At 40.6% G+C, this 26180-nt stretch overlaps 1 protein-coding gene across 8 annotated transcripts in view; it reads right to left on the bottom strand.

Annotated features, from left to right (window-relative positions):
• STX18 (syntaxin 18) overlaps positions 1–26180 on the bottom strand; it is a 120219-nt gene that overhangs the window by 51359 nt on the left and 42680 nt on the right. Inside the window, exon 1 of one of the 8 annotated variants that reach the window (XM_038533398.1) lies at positions 25092–25178. The exons of 5 other annotated variants lie outside the window; for them this stretch is intronic. Coding sequence is in view for 1 of the 3 variants with exons in the window: in XM_038533395.1 (XP_038389323.1) it covers positions 12308–12310 (3 nt within the window). In the remaining 2 variants the exon portion in view is untranslated. Of the gene's footprint in view, positions 1–10906; positions 11102–12307; positions 12486–25091; positions 25179–26180 lie in introns of those variants that run through there. 2 more of the 8 variants (XM_038533395.1, XM_038533396.1) reach the window with 2 other exon arrangements.

Consider the following 26180-nt stretch of genomic DNA (forward strand, 5'->3'; position numbering starts at 1 on the left):
CAGTATAACTCAATACTTAACATGAGTATAATGAACAAAATATTTCAAGTGTATAAATGAAAAGAAATACATGAGCATTAAAATTTCTGTAGGTATTCGGCAGCCATGAAATTCTATTAGACTCCTAAAATAGATACACACAAAAAAGTCACAACAAATAAAAAAAAAAATTTCAATAGGTCTTTGATTTATCTAAATAGATACCCTTAAGCCCCAAATAGCATTATATGATAGGACTATCTTCATAATGAACAATTTGGCAATTTAATCACATGACTACCACCATCATCTTTGTAAAGATTCTTGGCCAAACTGATCTGTTTACTGTTGTGCTTGGTCCTATTTTTTGAATAAACTGCTAAAGATAGTATATTATATTTCATACAATGGTCCTATTTTTTGAATAAACTGCTAAAGATAGTATATTATATTTCATACAATATGGCCCTTAAGTTTTCAAAGTTTTAGAGGCTGAGTATTTCTATGCTTTAAATTTTGAATGCTTCCACACACAGTGCTAATTTGAAAAGAACCACCTGTATGTGTGTATCCAAAGAGAATGCCTCTTACTCTTAAAAGGAGAAAGGCCATTCACTGGAATGTCAAGTCTGACATGGAATCAGAGAAAAATGAAAGATTTATTGCCCCATAAAGATCTACAACTAGTGTCAATTTCTTTTTGGTATCACTGAATGACGCGGGAGGAGGTTAGGGAGAGGTACTGCGAAGAAGCAAGAGGTCATTGGAAAAGTCTCTGTGGGACCAAGTGGATGACAAAATGCAAGGGCTAAAAACAGGGAGTTTTCTAGGGGCTGAACCATGTTGTGGGACACATCACAGCCTCGAGTAGATGAGGGACCCATAATTTTCATAGCTCTGTGCCTTCGTGATTGCTCTTCCTCTGCCTGGAACAGCTTTATTTCAACCCCATGCCACCAGAAGAATCCCTGTTCATCCTTCCAGGTTCCACTTAAATGTCACCTCCTCCACGAAGCCTTCCCTAACATCTTATTTAGTATTTTCTAGATACCCATCAGCACCTTCCATAGAACATTAAAAGCACTTATCTGTAGATGTCAGTTGAGTTCCTTGAGGTCAAGATCTATGCCCTATTTGTTTTTGTATCTCCGGTAGTGAATAAATGTTGGATGAGGAAAGGAGGGGAAAATAAAGTTTGTGGGGGTTGAAAATAGAACAGAAACGGCTTCAAGATCTGATAACTCCTGACATGCGAGTTGGATCAAAAAGGTATCACAAAATTAAACATCAACAACTGTGAACAAAGGAAGAGGAACACACTAGCTGTGCAAATAATTTTCCTGGAAAGTCAGTGGCGTGTGTTCAGAAGGTGAAATCTACTGAAGATGTGCGATCTAACACACTTCACGAGGGATGACCTGCTCTCACAAAGCTGATCATTGTCCATCTGACTGACGGTCAGCTCACCATGGGAGAGTCTTTATGGCTGTGAGCTGTGGTTTTATTACACTGCTGTACTCTACAAAATGTGTCCTTCATTTCCAACCTAAACTGTAGTTTAAAATAAGGATTGAACTGTAGCTAAAAGAGAAAAGAAGAAAGGCAGGCAAGATTTATTTAATATCTGCACTGTACCAGTCACTTTAAGCGGGTTATTTTGTTTAATTCTGACAACAACCCTGTTGAAATAGGTTATTTTTCTTGAGAGGTGGTATTGCCGGCAGAGCTAGGGCTGGAATCCCTGACTACGCTGAACCTGCACGGGCTCCCTTGGAACCATTCAATTAATGGACACGCAGGTGTTTTCTATTTTCACTCAAGTTCTCTAATGTCTACTCTGTAGTGTTATTTCACCAGTTAGAAAAAAAATGACTCCACTTAATACTTAATGATAAGAAACTACAATGAATTTTTGCTTAGATGTGATAATAGTAGCATTATGATTACTTTTACATTTTTGTTTTTAAAATTCTTACCTTTTAGAGATATATCCTGAAAAATTTACAAGTCAAATATGATACCTGGGATTTGCTTCAGAACAATATGGCAGAGAAGGAGTATCAGATGAAGAAGGATGGGTCATGAGTTGGGAAATGTAGCATGTGTGTACATGGGGGTTCCTTATACCATTCCGTCTACTTTAGTGTATATTTGAAATATCCCTTAATAAAAACATTATTTTTAAAAATCTTCCACCTAGCACTTTCTTCCCCAAATACTTTTAGTCACTTGGAAGTATAGATTTTCTGCTCTCAAACTAATAATGATCCATACTTGAACCAAAAACTAAATTGCAAAATCTCTACCTACTTTATTTCTAAGTACTTGCAATCTTTGCTTAAAGTTCCATTTACAAGGTTTGATACCCCTTCAAAAAAGCAAAAACCACAAAATCTTCACTGAGAGGAGATGGTGTGCCAGGCAGTATTCCCAGAGCTCACCTAATTCTCCCAGGCATGATCATAGGTAACACCATCACGCCTTACCCTATGGGTGAGAAAATGGAGTCAGAGACAAGAAAAATAATGTGCTTAGGGACACATGGAGTGAAGTCAGGATGGAGCCCAGGCATTCTAAGGATCAGGCCTGAGGTCTCGACCTCCAAGCTGAAGCACAGATTGTGGGCAGGTCACAACTGTGGTCATCCAATATAATATCCGTAAAGGGAATGACTGGGAACCAAGAGAAGCATCTGTCCTAGTGAGCAATGTCAAGCTCATCCTTTATTCTTATATCCTACCCGGCAATGCAAGAGGCAGAACTGGAACTGATCACAGGTCTGTGTGACTCAAAAGTGAAGTTACTTATCCTGTATTATGCTGTCAAAAGACTAGTAAGACTATAAATATTTAGCTTAATGAAGTTTGAGGTTTTTCTTCACAATATAAGCTGGGTTTTCTGTGAGAGTATTTGTGTACAATGTTGATTTTAGAAGTGTTTTGGGGGGCACCTGAGTGGCTCAGTTGGTTGAGCGTATGCCTTTGGCTCAGGTCATGATCCTGGAGTCCTGGGATGGAGGCCCGCATTGGGCTCCCTGCTCAGCAGAGACCCTGCCTCTCCCTCTCCCTCTGCTGCTCCCCCTGCTTGCTCTCTCTGTCAAATAAATAAATAAAATCTTAAAAAAAAAAAAGTTTTTGACTACAGTGGATACAGGAAGATCTGCAAGAAAGGTTTCCACACATAGTATTCATTTTTAAGGTCATCTATATGTTAAAGTAGGAATATTCATCTATCTAAAGAGAATGTTTCCACTGGCTCACGTTGTCTCCTCCCAGGCCAACTGCCGTGACTTGTGTTTCGCAGCATGGCAGGCTTAGTGCCGGCAAAGCCACCCAGATGTGGAGGAGAAGACCCACAAACAGGAGCAAGGAGACAGGATGGTCAGGAAGACCAGCAGTACAATGGTGCTCAGTTCATTCTGATTATCAAATCATCAAACTATCTCAAAAACATGGCTTAAATGAACAACGAAGACAACCTCCCAGAGTGCTTGCCTTTCCCATATCTGAGTTCTCCTACAGGCATCTTCAGCTCAGGCAGGGTATGGGCAAAGGAACAGACTCTGGGCAAAGGACTGTGCAGGGCTGGGTAAGAAAGAGAGGGTAAGAAATCCAGGGAGTTGGCAGAGATTCTTGGGTTCTGACCTCTGCTTTACCACCCACTGCTGAAGGAGACTCTGATTCCCCACTCCTCAGCTTCAAGTGCAGGGACTGCAGCGGGACCAATATTCCTGGCCTCAGAGAGAAGAAGAGCAAGTTAACTGGTTTATGATTTGGAGAATCGTAAGGAATGAGCATGTTCAGCTTCACCTTCCTCTCTCCTCTGTTCACATCAGCCAGGCAACAGACAGGATATATTCTGACCCAAGCTACCCTGTATTTGGCTATAAATCTAAAGCCAGGTTCCCCATGTGGCTTTTTCATGTTCTGACTCCTATATTTCTCTTTCAGGTGGTTCCAAAATTGGGCTGAGAAGAAAGAGGTGCTTTTATAAGCTCCCCTAAACTCTTAACCTTTGCCAACTGAAATTCTGAGCAAGTTGCTTAATCTCCCTGGGCTTCACTACAAAGAGAGGGTGGTAAACATTATTTCTAAAAAAACAGTAGTAGCATGAGCTAACTGCCAGCTTTTATTGAGTGCATACTATGTGGCAGGCACCAATGTAAATGCCATGCACCCATTGTCTCATTTACTTCTAGCGACCCTATAGGATAGGTTCCATTATAATCCCAACTCGCAAATGAGAAGATATGGAGGTATACCTTCCACGTAAATGGTTCAAAAGAAATGGGAGATTGTGACTCCCAAACCAAGAGCCTGTGTGCTTGTAGTCTCTGCAAATCCACCCACACAGATGACCCTGCCAGCCCATCTGAGCATGGCAGGTCTGTGAGATTTGCTTTTACCACGAGTGTAGGTGGGACATTTTGAAATAAAAAATTCCCAATGCTGAACTGAGTTATTTGGGTTAAAGGCACGGGCTACAGCTATGGGACAGCACAGAGCTAATGGCCATACTCCAGGATCAGTCAGGATCTGGCTTCTTCAGGAAGTGATTTGAACTGCATTCTAAACTACAGATATTCATCTGATTCCTTAACTCCTTTTTTTTTTTTTTTGAACATAAATTGAGTACAATTGCTTCTTGGCCTTTTGGCTAAGATCAAGTGAACATAAATTGTGTTCACTTTTAAGTGGCTACATTTAAATAAGACTAATTACCCAACTCATCAAGACACTGAAATTCTCCAAACCCATCTACCATAAAAGCAGTATGGCTTCTAAATCAGATGCATTTGACAGGGGAAAAAAAGATGTTCACGTCACCTGTCCTTACACATAAAGGTTTTATTAGGAGGGACCAAACAAAACCAAAAACATCCCAACCTGCACACCTATAAGATCATGTGAGGTACTCTGGGTGAGTATGAGCTGCTGAAATGGCTTGTTTTCCCACAAGCATACTGTTGGGGGGTGACGGGGAGGGAAACAAGCTTGCCCAAAACACACGCTGCCTGATCCATTTACAGAAAAGATGGGAAACAGCACTTAAAGCTGTATACACACAGACAGGAACCTAACAGATTGCTCATCAAAATACCGATGGTTGTCTGGCTGGTGAGATTTGGAGATTTCGCTTTCTTAACATCTTTTTATACTTCAACATTTTTCTACAATTAGTATGTTATAACCTTTGCGATCAAAAATGTTTTAAAACTAAAAAACAAATCTCCCTACCAACTTCCTGACTAAAAGTATACACGGACGCCTCATTACCGACAAAGCAGGCCCAATTTAAGCCTGAGGCCTGGGGTCCCTCTCCCTGTGGACATCTCCAGATTCGAAGCCGACCCCCATCCCCCACTCAATCCCAGTCGTCTGCCTCAACTCCTCTGCTCAAGTGAGACACATCCTGAAAGTCTCCTCTGCCACTTCCAGGCCTGGTTAAGGCCCCCTCCTGCAAGCAGATCTCTTTTGGAGACCTTACCATCTTGCGAAACATTTTCATGTCTATCTGATGTAAGCTGCTCAGGCATACACCCAGCCCAAAGCCATTCCTCAATAATGATTCAGTTTCTGAACTGTATTGATTCTCCCTTTCAAAACCTAAGAGCAGGGTAAAATTCCAGTTAGCTCATACTTCACATTGTCCACTAGATGGCAACACGAGCACCGCAGCTGTAGTAATAACAGGAACTCTGAAACACATCATCCTTTTTTCCCCCAAGGGCTTTTAAGATTTCTCTAGTTCTTTGTTTTTTGATCTAGAATCAAAGGATTATTAAAGATTAATTATTCTTCACAGAGCGAAGCTGAAACGACATTGTTTGAAAATATACACATGCACTTGGAAGAGTCCAAGAAGACTTGAAAGTCCTGCACTTGAGGCAGGTTGGACGCAAAGGGAGCTCCAGAAGCACGGCTGCCATCTGCCACCCCAGGCGGCAGGCCCAGCTTTGTTTACGTGTGTCACCCACAGAACAGTCCTGTGAGTGGCTCCTTCCCGGGTGTTTTGTAAATTACCCAGAGCAAGATAAACTGTAAAACAAAACCCTGGTACAAAATGGTGGAATTCTTCTCAAAGGATGACTGCCTTTTAACTGTAGGGAGAGTTCAAAGCGGTCACAAGTGTCCTTTGCTGGTCACAGCAGTGGTCTGACTTGCAAGCCCCCCCTCTACCCCCGCCCCGTGATAGGAATTCTGTTCTGCTGGCACTCACAACACTTCCAACAAAGACCTGATTGATTATGAAACACTAAGTACCGATTTGCATAATTTGCCTCTGCAAGAAACAACCATTGTTCAAGATTAAAGAGACTCCAGTAGGTCCCTCTGGCATATTGTAAAAAGTTCCCTGTAACACAAAATCATTATTTTTTTTTTCATTCAATCAGTGGACACAGCTTGCTGTTGAGTTTAGTATGCAGCCAAAGGCACAGCCAGAACAACCACTGCTGTATAAATGTTTGCCAACTACCGATAAGCTAAAATGATTTTTCACAAGGATTGTGTTCCCAAGTTTCATTTGGAGGCCCGCTAACTAAATTCTAAATCCACGCCCTTCAGTCATAATTGAAAATACATCAATACCAATTACAGCTGAAAGTTCAGCTCCAAGGCGCCTCTGGAGCACCGTGACTCTGCAGCAGTCACAGCAGGGGCTGTCTGAGCCTGGTCGGTCCCTATGAGAGAAGCTCCCCACTGACTAGTCACCCACAAAAGAGCCTGGCAATGCCACAGACATTCCATTGGCGCCCCTGGGTCACAGCAGCTGGTCTGTTGGTCTAAGGGACCGCCTCTATGAACCGTTCCTTTCTTGCTTGCTTTCTTTCTTTTAGCAACTGTTTAGGAAGCAAGCGCCATGGGCTGGGCCCCTCCCAGCACTCCCCCAACACCCTCCCCCCCATTTCTACTGTAGGATTCCACCCTTCAATGACTGTGGGGCACTGGGGGGTCGGGGATGACAGTCATGGCAGGAGCTCTGGCCACTCCCTGCCCATCCTCACATACTCTGATGCCCCACCCACCCCGCCCCTCCTGAAACATCATCCTCCCTCTGCTTCCTGGACCCCACTCCTGCCAGGTTCTCTTCTTAACTTTACTCCGGCAAATTTTCTTTAGCTTTATTCACTGCTTCCTCTGACTTTGCTAACCCAGGAAAGGTACTTAGGTTCGGCCCTCAAACACCTCACACACCGCAGCTAGACTCACTCATGCCCATCCACAGCTCTAGTTACCCTCCACAGAACACGTCCCCCAGCCTCTGCCTTGCCCCTATGTTCCAGGAGAGTGTGTCCAGCCTCCACTATGAGTCATGCTGGCGCATCCCTGAGTGTCAACGAGCCAACCACTCACACTCAACCCTCCAGTCTTACTCAGTCCTTCCTGCTCCTGTTCGCCCAAAGAGAAAGAGTTGCTCTCGAGTCCTCAAGTTAGAAAGTCCCAGGTCATGTCAGATTCTTCCCTCTTTTCTACCCCACAAATTAAACCAGTCAGCCAGGCCTATCCCTTCAGCTTGTTCAACATCTGCCAAAGGAACTGAACCACCGACCGCCCTCTCCTCTGGCCTTTCCTGCAGCCACCCCACATTCTGGACCCACAGAGCCTTTCCCTGATGTAGCCTCCCCTTTGCTGCCTCGGCACTTTGGCACCTACTGCTCTCTCTGCCTGCAGCATCTTCTTTCTCCTCCACCAATCTTCTACTCCAGTGTGCTGTGACTAAGGAGGTAGTAACACATGGCATTCTCGGTTCACTCCCACTTTCTCTGCATGAAACCTTCCTTGGGGTGTGCTGTGTCTATTAACTAAATGTCATAAATGTTAGTTGGATGGATATATGTTATATACATTATATATGTAGATACAAATATATGAATATGTAAACATTAGTTCAATATATAAAGTACTATATTCCATCAGTCTGGAAACTTCGTTAGAAAGAAGACACAGGCGACCATGACCTACAGAAAACTGTAACCAGTAGCTAAATAATGTGTTCTGGATTCTTATTGAGAACCAATGTCAACCTTACTGGACTGCAGTTTCCAGAATTTAGCAATGTTTTGAAAGACAAACAGACACATGGAAGATGGAGAATGAGAAATATGTGCACAAAAGTGCATATAGATTGAGGTTTCTATTTCCACCCTTCTGGCTTCAGTCTTGAGTAGCGGACAGTGGGGATAATTAAACTAGGAGACAAAGATGATTGACATTTGTTGGGATGAATTTGGTGGACTAATTTCTCATATTAGCAACCTGAAAAAGCATTTCTTCTAATATTAAACTTCTATTCCTTTAAAAAATTTAGAAATTAAAAAAATAAAATCTTACATTCTTATTGTTAATGAGACAATCAAAGAACTCAGGACCTAATCTCAAAACCTGAAGAGCACCATACAGAGCTTAATGACCCATGGAGCTCAGTATACCTCTCATTTTAAAACAGGTCTAGGTTCCTTCAACCTCAAGAAACAGCAGAAGCCTATCATGTTCCCCACTTTCTTCTCATTTCTCTGGCCCCAACTTCCCTTTTACATTTCTTTGTCTTTGTGATCACACTTCAACCTAATTAAACATTTTAATGCCCATTCTTCTGGCTCCCCAAACTCATGTGGAACTGCTGGCACATTCCCATTTCCGAACTCTATTCATTCCTGGTCGTCTGGCCTTTCTCTGGGCCACACACATGCTACGTGATACACAGGGTACAAAAAAGCAAGTAAATCTCTCCCTTTCTGAATTCTCAAGACCAGAAAGGGCCTGGACGACACTTACCTGCTTTGTCTGACTTCGGGGAGCCCACAGTCTCCTGTGGGTACGGTGCGAAGTTCTTTTTCACGGTGAACCATGTTCAGCTATCAAGTCCCCCCACCCCCACCCCTCTGTGAGTCTTCTCTATGCTAAACATTCCCAATCCCCTCAAGCCTTCTTTAATCTCTTCTGAATGTTGCAATTTATGGGCCTCAGAAGTCAAATGTGGTTCCCAGAACATACTCAATATTCTATTCGTCAGCAGGAAATGCAGAAGACAGCAGAAGTATCACCTCCTTCTTCTAGCTTCTGGGCTTCTATTAATGCCACCCGAGGGCATGCTCACTTTCACATCACTGAGTCAGGCTGACTTCATACCAACTAAAATTATTTCTTCCATGACTGCTGCCGATAATCTATGCCTTCCCTATATTCTTATTTTCCCCTGGCTTCCTGTTATTCGCCACTCTGATCATTCTGCCGTTAAAGACATCTATAACTAACTAACTAACTAACAAACAAACAAATAAATAAATAAATAAAGTTTTAAAACCAGGGCTGAAAGAGAAGCACAGAGTTCCTCATTCTGTGGAAAACCTGCTCAACCAGCCACAGATGCCCCAACAGTCCAAATCTTTAGTCCATTTAAAACAATATTTCCTCCACAAAAATATCACACAGACTTTGCTAACTGCCTTTTGAAAGCAGGTCCTCCCCTCACCTATCTGCCTAGCAACCCGACACAAATGAGGCTGCAGGGTGGGTATGGCTCCTGCTTTGGGAGCCTATGCTAGTTAATCATCACTTTCTTTTCTGTGTGCCTGGAAACCTTTCATTCGTTCCCCTGACAAATATGTAAGACTCAGAATGGACGAGGCACAATAAGAGGTAATAAAGAAGAAGACAGTGAGGGAGGAGGATGAGCAGAACAGGAAGTTCCAACCCAAGGATCTTACATGGCTTCACACTGTTTTTCAGATCCCATCCAAACCCCGTATGGGCCACAGACTGTGCATAGAATGTGTGCAGGGATTGTGTGTTTAGAGCACGTGCAGAGAGACTGTGTATGCAAAGACTGTGTACAGCATATGCAGAGAGACTGCGTGTGTGTAGAGTGTGTGCATAGTGTGTGTAGATTCCTGTGTACAGAGACCATGTGTGCAGTGTGTGCATGGAGAATGTGCATGGATGCTGCATTCCCCCAGTCCTGGTCATCCAAGTATGGACAATATAGATGTGAGTTCAGATCCCAGCTCTGCCACAACTCTGTTTGTTACTGCTGATATGGTCTCGTGCTAGTGACATAACTTCTTCAAGCCTTAACCTCTGGCTGTATAAACGAAATAACGACTCTAGAGGCGACCATAAGCTCTGGATGAAAGCAGCGTCTGTAAAGGGTCTGATGCTGTAAAGGTCAGGCATTTGGTCCTGCCTAAACATTGCAAGTTTTCTTCTTTTGCTTCCCTCTCGTCCCTGTTTGGGTCTCAGCCATGATGCCAGGTCAGTGTGGACTGTGGACCGCCATGCGGCAGCGAAGGGAAGGGTTGCTATAGAGACCCAAGTCATGCTGGAGGACTAGAACATCTCACAAAGTTGCAGGACTGAGGCAGGAGGAAAACTAAAGGATCAGAAGAAGGAAAAATAAAATGGATCTGGCACAAATCCAGCATAACTGAAGGACAAGTGGCAGTCACACTAGGAACCACCATTTACTGGAGTGCTTACTGCATGCCAGGCCTGACTAGGAGTTCGACATATGTGTTAACTTACTTAACCCTCACATCACCACCCTGGTGTAGGTACCAGTACTGCCCCCAGGGAAGGAGAAGGAAACAGGCCGGGAGAGAGGGTCCACAACAGGTCACTGACATACACAACGTGGTCCCAGAGAATCTGGCTACAGAGCTCACTGTGACCTGCCTCCAAGGTAATGGGGGCCCCCACATGTTCCAGGGTCAGGAGCAAAGGCAGGCAAGAGCAGAGAGCAAAGAGCAGAGTGTAGTGGCAGAGGCGACCTGATGTGGGCTCCAGGCCAGTACTGTAGGGCATCTGGAAAAGCCTTTCTGAGAAGTGGCTGAGGGACAACCCACGTGGATACAAGCAGCTTCTGAAAAGGGCTGAACTTGGCCTCATGCCGCTGTCTGCAACCACCTTCACAGCAGACTGCACCTTACCTTAAGCTTAGCTTCAGTGCATATGGTGAGAGGCACACACTCTCCATACGACAGGAGAGACCACAGTGGGTTCCAACACACATTTTCCCAATAAGTTCAAAACAGCTCATTTCCCCCCAGAGTTGGAATAGATGGCTGTTTCTTCAGCTGTGCATCAGAGGAAGCGGCTGGTTTGAGTTTAGGGGCCATGAAGAGAACTCAAATGCTCACGCTTAGATGCCAGAATCCAGGTGCTAGAATCCAGGCAGTGAGCAAGGTGATCTTCTTAGAAGAGGCCCTGGGGAAACAAACCAGCTCAGGGACAGTGGGTACCAGGCTCCATCTACCCTCCTCACCCATGGCACCCACATAGAGAGAGGACAACAGGCATGGCTGACATCAGCATTTCCTTCTTGCCAAGCACACGGTAACCCTCCTGTCAGTTCCGTCTACATGGGATGCACCCTCAGCGCACAGCCTGCCCCTCGCCTGCATCCCAGTATGCTCCTCCACACAGGTACTATCCTCCAAGAGCCAACTCTTGATTGGCCACAAGCTTTTTCTGGGAACCTCCGTGCACACCTGCTCTCCACAGACAGCCCATATCTGTTCTGCTCTTTTGGAAAACCCAGTGAGCTTGTGAGCAGGTGTGCTGGACTCTTTATGCTTTCCCAGATTCTCAGCTCTAAGGATTTATGTCCTTGGGATTCTCATTTATTCAGGTTTTCTGATGCAGGGCAATTCAGCTATAGAACCTTGGAAAGTCTGATTATAAGAAACTAGAAATATTTATAATTGTTCAGTAAGGTGCAGGTAAAATAGGGACTAGAAGAGGCAACTCATGTGTACATATTATAAATGTTGTTGGGTAAATGTGCAACAAAATGGTAAGAGCAAACATGTAGTACTTACTATGACTCCAAGAAGAGCTACCAGGGTTTTGTTCAGATGATTCCACTTAATCCTCACTAGAATGCTCTGAGGTGGAATCATTGTTATTCCCTCCTTCTAGATGGGAGAGGCCACTGATGGGCTCAAGGCCTCACTAGCATGTGGCACAGCTGTACTCCTAACTTCTGGCTCCTACTGTTCTCTTTGGAACTTTGACAAGAGGCCTAAGAGGAAAAGACACTCCATTTATATTTGAGTTCCTCAAATTAAAACCTCAACTCTATCTTTAAAATTATTTATGTAACTTACAAAACAAATGGTGTAAAATTCAAATTTGTGTTTCATGGGGGGTGGGGTGGGTGGTGTTATAGTCTTAACTTCTTGAGTTGCCCTCCCAGAAAGAATCATGAATATTTATAGTTCTTTATCTTTTTACAGGGTGCAGATGCCTTTGAGCCTCTGACAAAAGCTATGCATCTGGTCTCTTTCCTACAGAAAATAAATATAGATATAAAAAGATTTTCTGCTTACCATTTTGAGTTCCAGAGGGTCTTGGCTCACAGGAACTCAGGTTAAAAACCTCTGATGATAAAACAAGGCACAACAGACTCAAAAACAGAAGGTACAAACTTTCTGCAGACGTCATGCACATAAGCAGCACTTCTAGCTTGGCACCAGGACACAGTGGCTGGGTGCTCTGCAGAATCTGTTAGCACGGTAATGTTAACCAGTCACGCCAAGGGATGCGTGGAGGCAGCATGGGCCTTGAGACCTGCAGGTGTGAGGGACGAAACACAGGACAGCTACCCACTTGTCTGCCTTACAACAGGTAGAAAAGTGGCGATGGGACTAATGGATCGTTGTCACCAGCGTCATAAACATTTAGTGTTTATTATGTGTTAGGCGCTGTGTTAAGCCCTTACATTTAATAGATGAAAAACAGTTGAGGAAACTGAGGCACAGAACCATCAAGGAACCTGCTGTATGTCAGACTTCTAGCAAGTTGAAAAGCCAAGGTTCGTACTCCAAAAGTTGCTTGAAAGCCTATGCTCTTAAATTCGTCAGTCTGCACCTGCAAACTTGGGCTCTTCCATGTTAAAACTCAACCTGAGGAACCAGACCAAAGAAGAGCTGCCGTGCAGCCCTCTACCAGTGGCCACACACCAAGGTCGAAGCAACAGAGCTGCCAATTTGTCAGTTTCCTTTACCAGCTCCTTCAAAGGCAGGTGCTAAACGTCTTCTAAATTCTTCCAGTCCCTGGCAGAAAATACTCAGCACATAAAACACATTTATACTCTGCTGCAGTGCATTCCCCATCCCAGGTATATGGTCACTCCTTTTTGTGGTGAAAACTAAAAGATTTTTTAAAAGTGTGTGACCAAAAAGAACTGTGTCATGTTCATTTTGGGTTCCCGAAGCCTAGCAAGGCTCCTAGCTCCACAAATGTCTGCAGAATGAGTGATACATTCTATCAAGAATGTGTGATTCTAAAATAAACATTAATTCTAATAAAATAAACATTAAAATAACATAAATAACCTACAACTGATGGTTATGATGTATTAGAAGTTTTTTAAAAAACTTATTGAATTTTCTCACAATTTTTACAAATGTTTTGGTATACACCAGAAGCACACCCCAGCCAGCAACTGCACACAGTTGGCAATCAAAAGCAACCTGCTCCACAAAAGGTGAACAGATTAGCAAGGGCATAGAGTTTGTGGTCAAAGGCAGATTTTTATTATTCAGGTTAAACATATGCACTCAAAAGCATGAAATGCTGCCCTACTGACATTTTTAAAAAAATAATCTTATTTGAATTATAATATTAACTATAAGGAAAAAATATTTGTGAACATGACCAGGACCAGCACGTACACCTACAGAAGGTGGGAAACCACAAATAAAACTGACATATCACAGCCTGATCTCAATCTTATTTTCCTGGGATCCTAGAAATTATGCGCTGGGAACAATATAAAATCGCTTATTTGCCAGCCAAGGGCAAGAGTTGTATCAACATAGAACAGGTCTCCAAATCCTCCACCCATCACAGCAAGTACTGTTCCTGTCCACCAGGTGGTGCCCTGCACCACACTGTTGCTCCACAAACAGTACAGTACATCAAAATGACAACAGCCTGGCTTTAAGATGATTTGTCTCTTGAGGATATACATTTGGTTTAAGTTTCCACTGCAAAGTTGAAGTTCTTAAGATAGGTCATGCAGATCAATTGCTCCTGTAATCTGAAACTCAAAAGAGCAAGTAATATCTAAACAAGGGGAAGGGGTGGCCCTGAGCTTATAAGGTTCTCTAAAAGCCAGGAGACAGTCAGCCTGGCTACCTCTAATCTCATCATCAAAACTGTTACCTTGTCCAGTTTCTGCTTCACATCAGCAAAGAGAAGAGTGAAATCAATGATGGGCAGTACAAAGGGAGAACATACACTCTACTTCCATACCACTTGATAGATGTCAATAATTTACATTCAACAGAAAACACTGCTTGATAATATTCAAACCCCAAAAGTGTAAGTGCTTTACTAAAACATTTTCCCCCTGTTGGTAAAAACAAAAGCAAAGGACTCAATGTGCATTTTATCATGAAGCTCTGAGAAAGGGTTTGGTAACAAGATACCCCGCCTTTCCTCCAAAGTCATCTTTCAACTGAGTGAATAGGAATAAAATGCAGAGTGTGCTGGCCTCAACCAGGAATATAAATGTTCAAATTCCATGCAAAATCCAGAGCCTGTTTCATCATTCCCTGTCCTCCAAAAAGCATAGATTCCTTTCCTTCATTATGGTCTTCTTCAGAGTAAATAAGGCATGAAACTTAAAGCACTTCTGTACACGTGCAAGAAAAACAAAACAAAAAAAGGCAGAAAATATTATTTCAAGTAGTTACAAAACATTAAAATATTCTTTGCTTGAAAAAAATGAAAATACGATAGACTTGTTTCTAGGATTTAGAAAAAAACTAACAAATTGCTAACTGCAAAGTTTTATAAAATGGGGGCTAGCCTGATAAAATTCTTAAATGTGCAATATAGCATAAAATAATTTAGTTCCTAAGAAATCATTTGCTACAGAAAAATCTATGTATAAAAACCTAAACCTAGAAAAGTAATGGTTAGATACTAACCTGTGTATTACCGATTTTTATTTCAAAAATCAAATTGTATCTCTTCATCCTACTTTTAAGATTTACTGCTTTACTTGTACACAAAAATTTTTAAGTCTTATATCTGAATGTTATATTCAGAACTCAGTTTGAAAGCTTTAAAAGTAAAACCGGTATATACAATTTAAATCCCTTTTAACAGTCTTTGAGATCATTAGGTAAAGCATCTGAAACACCACATACATACAAATTTCCTTTCTTACCATAGACACAAATTTCAGTTAAAATCACATAATAATTTGTAAGCGATAAAACTGTCATCAAAATGTAACACAAACTGTTCCCCTAAGACATGGATACACACTCTAACTCTAACGGGACACATGTAGCAGTGTACCCAAAAAAGGAAAGTAAAACTTCAGTGTTCAAGAAACCCTTCGAAAACTCTATACTACGTGTTAGTATCTGATGAGCACGATTTCAAAAGTGTCTATACGGAATGATTAATGATTGGTAACGTGTTATCTTTCTACACTTTAAGTTTCATTACAATAAAAAAATGGACAAATTTCCCCGAGAACTAGGGCATAAGCAACTGAAAATAAAATGCCCAATTTGCAGTTGTGAGGTCAATGTCCTAATAATTAGATTTAAAACAAATTTTAGATTACGGTTTTTAATTTTTTTTAAATTTATACACTATGATTGTGGTCTATTTCAATAATTAAACCAACTAAAAAATTTTCCTCCTTGCAAAATTAAGAATCTCCATATATACTAATAAATAATGTAATGTTTATTTTGTAAAAATCCAAAAACCTGTTTAAATTTTCCTGGCAACTAAGTATGTATTTTGTTTTTTAGTTGGAATCTATAAATACAGATGCAATTTCTGTGCCTGTGCTTATCGTTGAAAACGAGCACTTTGGGGATTCCTGTAACAATCACTAAGGCTCTTAAAAAAATGCAAAATGTCATCCATATTGAAGAATTCCTATTTAACCCTTATTTTCAATTATAGCCAAAGGTTTGTTTCAGAGCCACAGAAACCGACATCCCTCTTTCGGCAACTGCGTCTGGGGAGAAAACATTATTAAATGTCACATCTGACTGTCAGTTTCCCCAATTCACTTCCTGCGTGTTTATTATCAGACTCTAATCATGCCTTTCACAAACTTATTTATACTTTTACACAAACTTCCAAAGTTTTCCCAATTTAAATAAAAACCCACAAAAACTGCGGGAAATGTTTCGCTTGAAAGATAAAAGTAAACTGGTCCAAATGTACATATGCAATAATCAGTGTTTACTTTTGTTGCTCACTCAGCTTACAGCACTTTCAATATCTGCACTCAACTTAATTTTCTTGTTGCTTAAAAAAAAAAAAAAAGGAGGGAACATTTTCTATCTCCCCCGTTTTGCTCTCAAAATATAAACTCATTTAATGCAAAGCATTCCTGAATCAGGCATGTTTTTAAACTACAAGCATATCTAGTCTCAACAGCATTCATATTACATATGAAATGCCATTTCTTTGAAAACTTCAGTCTGAATATTTTGTAAATCTAATTTTACTTTCCCTAATAAACAGAACACACTTTGCTATGCAAGACCCAATTACAATTTTAGTAAATGAAAATAGCAAAAAAAAGAAAAAAAGAAAGAAAAATCTGATGCTACAATACTAAAGGAGGAAAGAGGGGAAAGTATGAATTCACTTACTTAAAATTTTAGGGTTCTCTAACCGGTAAGCACCTCTACTATAGATTTTACACTACATTTATCAAAATATGACATACCTTTAGCCTGGGAACACTTTATCAATTAACAGTATCTATGAGAGAGGAAGTATACTTTACGTAAGTAAAATACTAGAAACTATTTGTGCTGCCCTTGTTCAAAGCTGTTTAGAAAACTGGGCTGTGTGCTTTTTAAATCATCATTAAAAACGGTCTAAAGGCTGTGATATAGTTAATCCACAAGCTAAGTGATGTCATTTAATCCCAGAGACAGAAATTTGTCTCTCCAAGGGGATCTAATAAGGCATTCATAGATGTAATACAGTAATACATGTTAAAGGTAATAAAACTATAAAGAAATATTTCCTAATAGAATGAACACATTTTAAAGTTTGTATGACTGGCAACAGAAAAGACTTTTTTACTATTAAAAAAAAAAAAGTCTCCTGACAAGAGATTCTGGGTTTGAAGTATGTCACACCCCAGTTCCCCAGCCATGAATCCCAGTTCATTTTTTAAAATGAGGTCTATTTCCTGTAATTTTAGATATTTTAGAGTACAATTATTTTACATTTTTATGATGCCTTTGGGGTATCATTACAAATATTTTTATGTGTTTAAACTTAGGAAAGTAAAATTAAGTAATAGCTTCTCTTAAAGGGAGCTGTCAATTCTCTCCTGAACAAAAATCTTTGTTTTAAAGCAATCTAGAGATTTATATCCCTAGTAACCATAGAAATTAATCTTAAGCTTTAGAAAAAAATTGCATAAAATGTTCCTTATTTAATTAAAATCAGAGCTCTGCTCTTTAGAAATAAGGACCCTCTTTTGAACAGAAAGACCTCTCTCTATAGAGTAGAATTGTTTTAACTCAAGGTAGCATTCTTTGTGATAAATTAATCAAAGACATGTTTAATTGGCTCTCGAATTCATGTGCATACAAAGTTAAATACTTTGTTGGAAAGGATTTGCTCAGGGAATATATCCACTGAAAACTTCTGGTAAGAAGAGAAAGTGAAACACATAGAATCCAAACCCTATTCGCATATTATCTAACTGTGGGTATAAAAAGAGCAAGCAAAGAATTTAACAGGAAAAATTAGGAGAACCACTCCCAGCAGAACTCACTCTGTTTTCATCAGGAAACTGGAAATATTACTCGCTGTGCCTTCATATGAAGACTCATCAACACCTCATAACTCAAACTTCACCCTATGATGACTATCACTCTATTTCACACGCACTGAAATAGAGACAAGTTCTGAATTCTTTCACCATCTGACTACGAAGTTTAGCTCAGATTTAGAAGCCAGTCAGGGACTTCTGGGGAGACGGCAGTGTTCTCCCTGGCAGGATGCTTTCTTCCCCAGCCCCCTGAGAGAACGTGTGCCTTTGAGGGACGGTCAAGACAAGCTCCACAAACTTTGTAAAATGTCAAACGTTTCAAGGCTTATGAAACTCAGGTTTTGAAGAAATCTGGTGAACTTTCAACGAGATTTAAATTTTATAGCTTCAAAGTTTTTGCTGCATAATGAATATTTTTAAAATGTAAGCCACATTCTGTTTCCACTATATTTTCTAAAACCCATTCATTTGGACTTTTTATTTTAGAAAACTAAGATAAATACAGAAAAGATTAAGAGCTTAGTGTAGAATCAGGAAACATATCAATGAGCATGTCAAAAAACAGATTTGTAAAGTTCTCATACAGTATGTTGTAAACACCAAGTAAAGTGCAAGCTATAAACGCTTCTGCTGACAATCAAAGTCTCTGAATAGATCTGGAATAGGTGTCTCTCCAAGTGAGTTTAGGCACTGCTAAGGATGCTAAACATGTATCATTTTCTCTAAGCAATCCACTTTTTGGAAAAGACACCGGCATTTACTCCCCAAGCTGTTCATAGCTAATTTCACAGTCCTACAAGGGAAAAATCCCCCAAGCGTTTAAGAGAGTTAAGATGTCTTGTATAGGTAATAGGTTGCAAAATGGCATAGAAAATGATAAGGAATTATAAATGATATGGATAGGTGGTTTCCACTGCATTGGACACCAGAGTGCGTTCATCTTGGGGATTCTAAATACTCTTTCCAGGGCAGGGGGATGTGCGTCAACGGCAGGGGAGGGAGACGGGGCACAGCAATGGGCACAGGGGTCAGGAATTTTGATTGCGTATTAGAAAATGACACATTTTACCATCTTCATTGAAGGCGGCACATCCCCTCTAGCAACCAGGCCCCAAATTAAATAATATATAGTACGTGTCAATGAACTGGTTTCACTTTTAATTCAAATTACAGTCATCGACAAGGACAGAAAATCTAAACATCTATTCTAAAGTATCAGTAGAAAATGATGTTCAGTTTAAAAATATTCTCAAAGCATAATGCCATTTTGAAGCTTTAACAGTATTCGTAAAGACAAAATCTCAATGTCTACTTGAGGTAGAATTGTAATACCTTCCTTTCCCCTCTGCTTTTAACCTTACACGTGCAAGAACTTATGAAAGAAACAAGAACCCCATTTTCACAGAATACACAAGAACTGGAAAGAGGTTCGTGGGCTTAACCACTGTTTTGTTGGTATGTTCTTGGCTCTTCTCTTTCTCATGTAAGAAAAATCAACAAGGTAATATATGCTCTTTCTCCTACCTCCTTAACTCCATGTCCCATGGCGGCTTCCTTTAGGACTTTACCTAACAGCCAAAAACTCTGCCTCTGGATCAAATATTCTAGGCCCGCAAAATTGTTTTGAAAGGTTACAGAAGACAAACAAGAATGGATGGAGGCATTAATGCAAATGTTATTAAGTAAAAAGGAGCAATAATCCCAGCAGTCAGAAAGTCTTTGTTAAACACCTGTTTGTATACCAGGATACAGGAGTGTTCCATGCAAACCATGGATCTGGGCTCACTCCATGCCCCTGGTCAAGTCACTTGTTTATGCTTCAGTTCCCTTTCTTGAAAAAGGACAAGATTGCATTCCCTAATCCTTAAGGTCTATTTGAGCTCCAGAAATTCCATGATTTTTTAAATTTGACTAGAAACTTAATAGTGTATTTTCAAGCAAGTGTTCACATCCCAGTTTTATGGTTAACTAGAATTTAATATACAAGGAAAATAATTTTGCATTTATTTCTTTAATATCTTTTGGGAAAGGAAGGACAAAGGGAGAGATAGAGAATCTCAAGCAGGCTCCACACTGAGCACAGAGCCCAACTCGGGGCTTGATCCCACAACCCTGAGATCATGACCTGAGCCAAAATCAAGAGTGGGCCGCTTAACTGACAGAGCCACCCAGGTACCCCCGGCATTTATTTCTAGTAACCTACTGTATGCATTCTATATTTTCACATACTTAATCTTCACAACAATCCTCTAATATTATCACCTTTCTCATTTTATCAGTAAGAAAACTGAGGCTCAGATAAGCTAGAGATGTAAAGTTAGATCAGTCCAATTAACTACTCATGCTCTTTCCATACATCATGGGCTCTCCTCTGCCACGAAACAACAATCTACTGAATCTCCCACTGAGAAACTGTAATCCAGTGCTTTGTGTGTATAAAACACTGTGCTGGGTGGGATGCACACAGGCGAGAAGCATGTCCCTCTCCCCTGGTCCCATTTAGGGGCTAAACCATAAAGGGGTTAATTATAACAAGCCATTGAAAACCCTACACCTGCCATGAAATCATAAACTGGACGGGAAAAACAGGGAGGGGGTGACCTGGGAACTGGGAAACAGGGAGAAGAGGAAAAGACTTCACTGGCCTTAGATACAACCTGGTAAAATTTATGTCTCTCTCCACAAGCTATCCAGATGATTCTAAAGTACGAGCAAGGCCAAGAACCACTGATGGTAGGAGCATACGAAAGAGGACTTCGGAGTCAGTCATGAGCTCTGCGGCTGTTCCCCAATGACTTAAACTATCTTTGCCTCAGTTTCTCCATTTGTAAAATGGGGGAAAATAATCGTACATACCACATAGAGTGCATGAGGATGAAATGGGTTATTTTCTGCAAAGGGCTCAGAAAAATGCCTGGCATATTAACAAATACTATGCAAATGCTGGAAGGCCTTAAATGCCCAGCAAAGGACTTGCTGCAAGCCAACAGTGTTAAATGTTCTCTTACACAGAAGTGACAGAAGATGACAGCTTTTCTTCTTTCTTCCTTTCTTATTTATTTACTTAAGATTTTATTTATTCATGAGAGACAGAGAGAGAGAGGCAGAGACACAGACAGAAGGAGAAGCAGGCTCCACACAGGGAGCCAGCTCAATGTGGGACTCGACCCTGGGTCTCCAGGATCATACCCCCAGGCTGAATGTAGCGCGCTAAACCGCTGAGCCACGCGGGCTGCCCATCTTCCTTTCATATTTAAATTGTATATTTAAATGAAAAAAAAATGGTAACCTTTTACAAATAGGAAAACAATAATAATAAAATTCATTTTTAGGGAAAATAATCTGTTGAATAAACTGTAACAAGTAAATTTTTTTTTTTAAAGGAGATTCTCATAGTACCCTAGTGGAAAGAAATAGAACAAGTCAAAACAGATACAATAGTTCAAAATAAAATGACAGAGCACAGGGGCGCCTGAGTGGCTCCATCGGTTGGGCATCCAACTCTTGATTTCAGTTTAGATCATGGTCTCAGGGTCGTGAGATGGAGCTCTGCTACAGATTTCTTGCTTGGCAGGAAGTCTGCTTGAGGTTCTACTTTCTCCCTCTGCACACCCCCCCACCCATCCCTGCCCTGCGCATGCGCTCTCTTTCAAATAAATACATCTTTTAAAAAAATGACAGAGCATAGTGGTGCTGTCAATAGACACACTACAGGCTTGAAAACTACACATCTAAAACACTGGGATGGTGAAGGAGGACATCTGTGATAATCAGATTATGTGGTTTTAAAAACTCCTATAATTGAATTACATTTCTTTAAATAAGTGCACCTTTGTAATACTTTCAAAAACAAGATTTCTCCCCTTTTTTCCCATTTATTCTTTACATTCTCAAAATGAAGAAACTGAGAGCTAGAGGGCCTGCCTGAAGCCACCGCTGACCTGAAATGAACCCTGATTTCTTCAACAGCAGCCCTGGCAGTGAGGTCTGGGGGAAAACAGAGACCTAGGCAAAAAGGTGAAGCAGCATCTAAAACCCGCCGAGGCCACTCACATCCCACTCACATCCCGGTCATCCCTCATCTCAGAACACAGCCTGGGGATATCCTGTGGTGGCCGCCCGTTCCTGCATGAGCTGGGGAGTGGTTAGGAAAGCCCATTGCTGATCCATCATTGCTTCCTCCTAAACTACTCCAGCCAATCCAGCAGCAAGCCCTGCAGTTTCTTCAGCTTGAGTGGCTCCTAAATGCAGCCCTTGCCAGTCATCCCATCAGCTTCACCCATGGCAACTCCTCACTGCCATCCTTTTGCAGGCTTGCTGGGTTGCAATCCAATGTCCATGCTCCCACACCTCCCACGGAGCGAGCCCAAGCCTCATGCTGGGGAGGAGGAGCTGGGCCTGGGGTAAGTGTGCTATTTTAAAATCAGCTTGGAGTGTCATTCTAAGCCTCACATGCTGCTGCCCTACACAACAGTGGGCAAAAATGCTGACGTTTTATCTCTAACCCTTTCCATGCTAAATAACTGTAGCACCACCATGGGTTTGGAATTTTAAAAACTTGACCACCAGCCACATTAAACCATGGTGTTGTGTGAAGACTCCAATTCTATAAGCCTTGAGCACTTACGGTATGCAAAGAACAGATGCTCAAAGAGCTAGATGAAGGGTGTGTGAAGCGGGGACTTACATGCCTTTTGCAGGAAGTAGAGAGAAGGTCCCCTCCCACGCCAAGGCAAGTCAGTCTATATCCGAGAGGGCCTCACAGAGTGCTTGGCCAATGTGAGAACTGGCTTCTTTATGTTTTACACATAAATGAAATGCATAAAACCAGCGTGTCGAGCAGCACAATGTCTGAGGATTGTGGTTGGGCCTGCCACCCCGGATCCGCTATGACCCAGACTGGCTGTATGAATGCACGATCACAGACACGCAAGAGAACAATCACCCAGACTCCCTCTCAGGCCCCACAGAGCCAGGGGAGCTGTGAAGAAGCCATGACACCCCCACCCAAGCCCCCCAGGATCTATACAAGAAGGCCTCTTTCATTAAGGTTTATGATAGTGTGACCTCTGATTTAGCTCTGAGGCTCAGGCTGAATTGCCAGGATTATCAAACAATATGCCAATAAACAGCACAGATTTCCAATTTCTAAGATGTTTATAACACATTATCAGTGGAGCAATATGTTAAGGAGTGGAGAGGAGGGGAAGTGCTAAAGAAAACTAGAAAAAAATGAAGTCACTGTTCAACGTATTCAGCACTGACTCATAAGGCCCCAGAACCAGAAATGTTCTTTGTTATTCTGTTATTAATGCCAAAAGCATCAACAGACAACTGAACACTCATTCAAGGGCGCTCACAGAACACTATGCACCAGGTGGTGTTTACTGTCCTGCGAATATTAACTCACTGAATTCTCACTAACAACTTTATGAGGTAAATAGCACTATTACCCATTTACACATGATGAAACTGAGGCACAAAGACTTCAATACTGTTCCCAAGGTCACTTAGCTAACATGCAGCATAACTGGATTAAAAGCCAGTTAGTTTAAAAAAAAAAAAAAAAAAAAACAGTTAGTTAATCTGGCTCCAGAATCTTTGTTCTTAAGTACTGTCTATATTGCCTATCATACTAGAACTTACAAAATCTGCCAATAAAAGAGGTGTCTACTGATCATCAGAATCACCTTGTCATACCATCCTGAGATAAATCTCCTGTGCCTAGAATGAAATTTGTATTGTCCCTGCTGAGTTAAACTAAGATTCACTTTCTCTTCTAGACACAAGAATATAGGAAGTCAATATACCATCACAGCCAAGAGCATATTTCTAGGTGTTTACATGTGAAGGTATAGGATATGTGTCAAAGAGAGGTATGATTACTAATTCCTGGAACTGGACAGATGCTGTGGGTTCTTTCTACTTACTAAAAAAAGTCACCTACGAGTTTAAAAACAATATTAACAAGGAAATTCAAACTTAACTCTGGTTCCACAGAACCTCAGTGCATACTGTTTGTCACCGTAAAGTTACACTCATTTATATAAATCTTCTCTAAATTTGGAAGCTTTTTTTTTTTTTTTTTTTTTTTTTTTAAGAATAAAAAGTGGAGACAACCACTTGCAGAAAGTAAAGAAAAGCAAAAAGGGTCAAAGCGACTCTTCTACTTCCTTGCAAAGAGTGGATAACAAGACCAATAAAGATAATAAACTCCACACAATGATGACACTACTGCCAATGTATCAGCAAGGTTTCCCTCCTAGACTCGCTGTACTTTGAAACACTTCATCTCACCCACGTGTATGGTATCTTCAATCCTCAGCACAATGACTGGCACACAGTCTCAGATGTCCATCAATATTTACTGAATTGCTAAATAGAAGAACATGTGTTTGGGCTACTTGTGTCACTGGTCCAATCCAAAATCAAAGACCTCATAATCTTTCCAAGGAATACAGTTCTGTGATGTTAATTCACTGATATATAATACCATTGTTAAGACAACACAATTAACTAATAAAACAAAGGCAGTCAGGACATTTAGCAAAGATAATAAGAACAATCAGCTTATATTCAAATAGGTATAAATTAGTATCCTAAAACATTAAGCATGTTAGCAAAGCAGCTTAAGAAAAAGATCTGTTTCATATTAGATGAAAAGAAAAGAGGGAGAAAAAGATGTACATGACAAGAGACTGAACGCTGGAGAGACTGGTACTTCTCTGAGAGCCTCTGAGAAAGAGTTCAGACATCATGTATTTCCTAGGACTTAGGGCTATTTCTGCAAGAAGACAGCAAGCTCACCTAGATAGCATATTCCAGCTCCAGAATCCCTGGTTATAGCATATGAAACAAAATACACAACTAGGCCAAACTGGGAAATGAAGAAAAATGGTGCCACTTTCTTAGCCAGGGGACAATTTGAGTCTATCCTACCTAAATTTACATAAAACAAACATTTCAAAAATTTACCCCAGTGCCTAACAAACTTTCCTTAAAAGATCTTTTCTTTTAAATTAAAAACAGTAGCTTTATTAATGCACAACCCATTTCAAATCTGAAACACAACTCTAAGCCATACCTTGTGGAATGGAAAGCCATAATTGTAATGTGGAATGAGACCAACTGAAATCAATGTAAGATATTTGAAGTAAGTAAATACTTTTTTTTTTCCTAGAGGGTAGTATAAAACGTATGAAATTACAGTAGTAAGAAGTCATTAATTTGAAATTATAAAGTGGAATTGAGGACTTCAAAATATTTATAGATTTTTTTTTCAAAGAATTTTGAAAGCAAAGAAAACCATATCATGCTCTGGAAAAGCTTACCTTTTAGAAAAACAACATTCAGTGTGCACAGCTGCTTGACCATGTACTGCAAAGCAACAGCAACATGGGTCCCACCAAGCCCAACACTGATCGAAGCTGTGTTTTCAGGTTCACACATATTACACCGACTGGTTTCTACACAAACATTCATTATTTAATAGCTAATCCAATTTAATTATTAAACCTGAACCAGGTGAGAACAGGAACTGTGTCAAGTTACCTGTAAAATGGAATACTGTGGCAAGCAGATTTATGAAAATTCCGGCAAAGAATCACAGCAGCACGTTACCTCCAAGTCAGAAAAACTAACTACCAGGCACTCAAAAATGTTTGCTAAATGAAAGACTAAAGGAATGTTCGTTCAATGGGGGAAATGGCTTTTCAAATTTATTTTTTCCCAATAAAATGACTTCATTAAAACTGCAGTTACTCGTGGATCTCACCCGACTGCCCATACTCAAGATGGGTCCTTGTCCCCCCACCATTAGGATTCTGATGGGTGGGGGTGGGCGGCGGGGGTGAGACGGTGACGGCAGCCGTGTGCAACTTATCTGAGCACAAGCATCAGAGACTGAGTATGTATGATCCTAACCTCAAAGGGATTTTAAAGTGGGCTTTTCATCACTTGGTATTACAAAAATATTTGCCTCTTCAACTATCTTTAAATTTCTTTTTTAATAACTTTATTTTCTGCTTTTTGTGAAAAATGCAAATATAAAGAAGAAAATGAATCAATCCATCATAGTATCATCACCCAGAAATAAGCTTTTACCATTCTGATGTATTAGGACCCATTTTATGCACATATCCTTTATATAACTGAAACCATCGTATGTATACAATTCTATACTCTTACTTTAATTGATACCATAATGAACACTTCCCCATGTAATTAAAAATTCTTCTAAAAATTACTGTCATGGCTATGTAACATTTCACTGTTTAAATTCACCATAATTTGACTGTTTCTCTATTGTTGAATGACTGAATTGTTTCCTCGAATTTTTCCTCAAAGGATAAATTATGCTGTAATGAACATCTTTTTGCTAAACCATAACAGAATATTTTTATATAATGAATCTTTATCTG

Source organism: Canis lupus, chromosome 3, assembly GCF_011100685.1.
Source record: "Canis lupus familiaris isolate Mischka breed German Shepherd chromosome 3, alternate assembly UU_Cfam_GSD_1.0, whole genome shotgun sequence".
NCBI classification, from domain to species: Eukaryota; Metazoa; Chordata; class Mammalia; order Carnivora; family Canidae; genus Canis; species Canis lupus.